Below are 2,928 nucleotides of genomic sequence, written 5' to 3'. Positions count from 1 at the left end.
AGCCATCCGGTTTCACCAGTCCTCAGTCAAATCGTCCGACCCATGCTAGCATGGAAAGCGGACGTTAAACGATGATGATGATGATGGAGCCTGGTGTAGCCATCCGGTTTCACCAGTCCTTAGTCAAATCATCCAACCCATGCTAGCATGGAAAGCGGACGTTAAACGATGATGATGATGATGATGATGGAGCCTGGTGTAGCCATCTGGTTTCACCAGTCCTCAGTCAAATCGTCCAACCCGTGCTAGCATGGAAAGCGGACGTTAAACGATGAGGATGAGTGAGTGAGAGGGAGAGAGAAAAGAGATTATCTCATAAGCCTTATCTAACTCCCCACCCATATATCTTCTTAACTGTGTGTATATTTGTTTTATTTCAGAAAAAAATTGTGGATGGAAACGTTGGCAAGGAATGTGAGTGTTTCAATACATATATTTGACAATGTATTTTTTGATGGCTGTGTGGTAAGCAGTCTGCTTTGCAATGATTGGTTTTGGGGGTTTAACCCTTTCGGTACCGACCAGTGGCATGTAAAAGCATCCATTACACTCTCAGAGTGGTTAGCAGTTAGCATTAAGAAGGGCATCCAGCTGTAGAAACCATACCAAATCAGACTGGAGTGTGGTGCAGCCTTCCAACTTTCCAGCCCTGGTCAAATCGTCTAACCCGTCCCAACATGGACAATGGACGTTAAATGATGATGATATGCGATGCATATATAGGGGTTCTGTAATGTCTCTCGGATATAATGCAAGTTGTTAGAGTTAATCACAAGCAATTAGTAAGAAGCATAAGGGTTGCTTCGGGTGAGCGATCCCACCATAATTCTTCCCCTTACAGTATCCCAACATCAATAATTCATCACTTTTATTCTCCTCTTAACTTACAGCGTATTGTCATGTCCTATCTTTTTTATTTCAGTGAAAGCCATGAACCTTCAGATAATCGCTGTTGTGAATTTTGTCCTCACTGTTGGCGGTGCTTTTGCCTTCGGTTACAAAGCTGCAGAAGCCAGTATGGAGGAACCAGACATTGCCATTGTAAGTTACTGCACAGTTGCAAATGTTCATTTGAATCGTTTTCATTTTTATAGTTTTTTTTTGCGTTCATGCAGCTTATGTGTGTGTCTGTATGTATTTGTGAGTGTTCCGTGTGTGCCACACACTCTCTGTTGAAGGAAACTGGGATCTATTTTAAAACGGGGCCACATTTTTCATTAATGTTTTACGTAGTGTTTTTGGTACGGAAAGACTTTCAAACTTCGTATACTTATCTATTTTGACAGAAAAATATTTTTGTATTCAAATTTATTTCATGTAAAAAATTGTCTTATTTCGATAATTTCAACCAATCACTGACAAGTATTCAGTTGTTTACATTTACTCCTTTGGCTGATTAAGCGATGTAAAGCGTATTTAATCTCCATACCTTCGTTTTATTTGCTTTAACCCTAACCCCAACCCTAGGGTTAGGGTTAATTGTTTCAGAATCGTTTGTTTATGTAGTCGGCACTTAATGTATATCGGCTGAATGGATGTCAGTGATTGGTTGAAATTACAGAAATACGACAACTTTAACATGGAATAACTTAGGGATTTCTTTTTTTTTTTAAGAAGACTAAGAGAAAAAGATGTTTTATATGACACATTCTACCAGTGTTCCAAGTTTCAAAGTGTTTCGTTAATGAAAAATGTGGCCCCCGTTTTAAAAAAGATCCGGAAACTGTGGAAGAGGTAGACCCAGAAAGACATGGGATGAGGTGGTGATGCATGACCTTTGACCATTGGGCCTCACAGAGGCATTGACAGGAGATCAAGACCTTTGGAGAAGACCTGGCAACTAAATTGAGATTGCAGCCATGGCCAATGCCAGTGATGCATGTCCAGCCCATTTAAGAGGACCCTTGATGCGTCAGGTGATACGATATGCTTGAAAAGACCTGTTGAGTCAAGTAAAACCAAAATCGTATCTGTGGCCAGTGCCCCCTGACTGGCAACGATCTCGCTCGAATGTCTTATCACGTGCCAGGAAGGCGACGTTGGTACCAGAATGATGAAATTAAATGTTTGTAAAATATTGTGTTAGGAACATTGATAATTAATAATTTTGCAATTCTTTAATTAGATCCTTAATTAACTCGTTACTGTTTCCTCTTGTTTATTTCAGCAAATGTCTGTTGGGATCCTATTAGGCACTGTGGTGTTTTTTGCTGATCTCTATTTCCTGGTCAAGAGGACCATGTGAAGTATGATTTACCGTGGAGTGTCACGAGGATCACTGGAGCGATCAGACAAAAGTACCTTGTGGTGTTCGTTCAAGCCCCGTTTGCCTTCTCAGTCCAAATTCCACTGGGATTGATAAAATGAAGTACCAGCTAAATAGTGAGGCTGATAGAATCAGCTAACACTATCCGTCAGATTTGTGGACCTTCTGCCCATCTTATGAGCTGTTGATTAATAATATAATGGGTTGGTAAAATCAGTAAAATGTAGGACAAAATGCCTTTTTTTTAAATTTTTTCTTTTTTGTGTGCAGGGTGGATAAAATAAAGTACCATTGAAGTACTGAGGCCAGTATGAGCAGCTAACCCCCCCATCTGCCAAATTTCTGGCCCTCAGCCTAAAATAGAAACAATTATTATTGTCATCATCATCAGCAGCATCACCACCATCATCATCATCATCATCATCATCATCATCGTCGTCGTCGTCATCATTCGACATTTGATAGTTTCAGGCAAATTTCTGCAGCATCACCTACAACAGCTCCATGTTGCAGAGGTGTGTGCAACATTGTGTTTTTTTTTTTGTTTTTGTTTTTGTTGGGGGTGTTGTCGGGAGTACAAGAACTTCCCGATAACTGTATTGCATCAGTTTGTTTTTTTTTGATTTTTTTGTTATGGTGGGGTTTGGTTTAAGTCTTATTGA

General features: G+C 40.0%; 1 protein-coding gene across 1 annotated transcript in view; it reads left to right on the top strand.

Moving 5' to 3' along the window:
• LOC106871514 (uncharacterized) overlaps window positions 1–2,922 on the top strand; it is a 4,349-nt gene extending 1,427 nt beyond the window's left edge. The window contains exons 2-4 of the mRNA XM_014918013.2: window positions 381–414; window positions 923–1,041; window positions 2,168–2,922. Coding sequence (XP_014773499.1) covers window positions 381–414; window positions 923–1,041; window positions 2,168–2,245 — 231 coding nt within the window. The 3' untranslated portion in view covers window positions 2,246–2,922. The remainder of the gene's footprint in view (window positions 1–380; window positions 415–922; window positions 1,042–2,167) is intronic.
• Window positions 2,923–2,928: the final 6 nt, after the last annotated feature.

Source organism: Octopus bimaculoides, chromosome 30, assembly GCF_001194135.2.
Source record: "Octopus bimaculoides isolate UCB-OBI-ISO-001 chromosome 30, ASM119413v2, whole genome shotgun sequence".
Lineage (NCBI taxonomy): Eukaryota > Metazoa > Mollusca > Cephalopoda > Octopoda > Octopodidae > Octopus > Octopus bimaculoides.
Note: the sequence above shows the minus strand (reverse complement) of the source record. Positions and strands in the feature narration are given on the sequence as shown.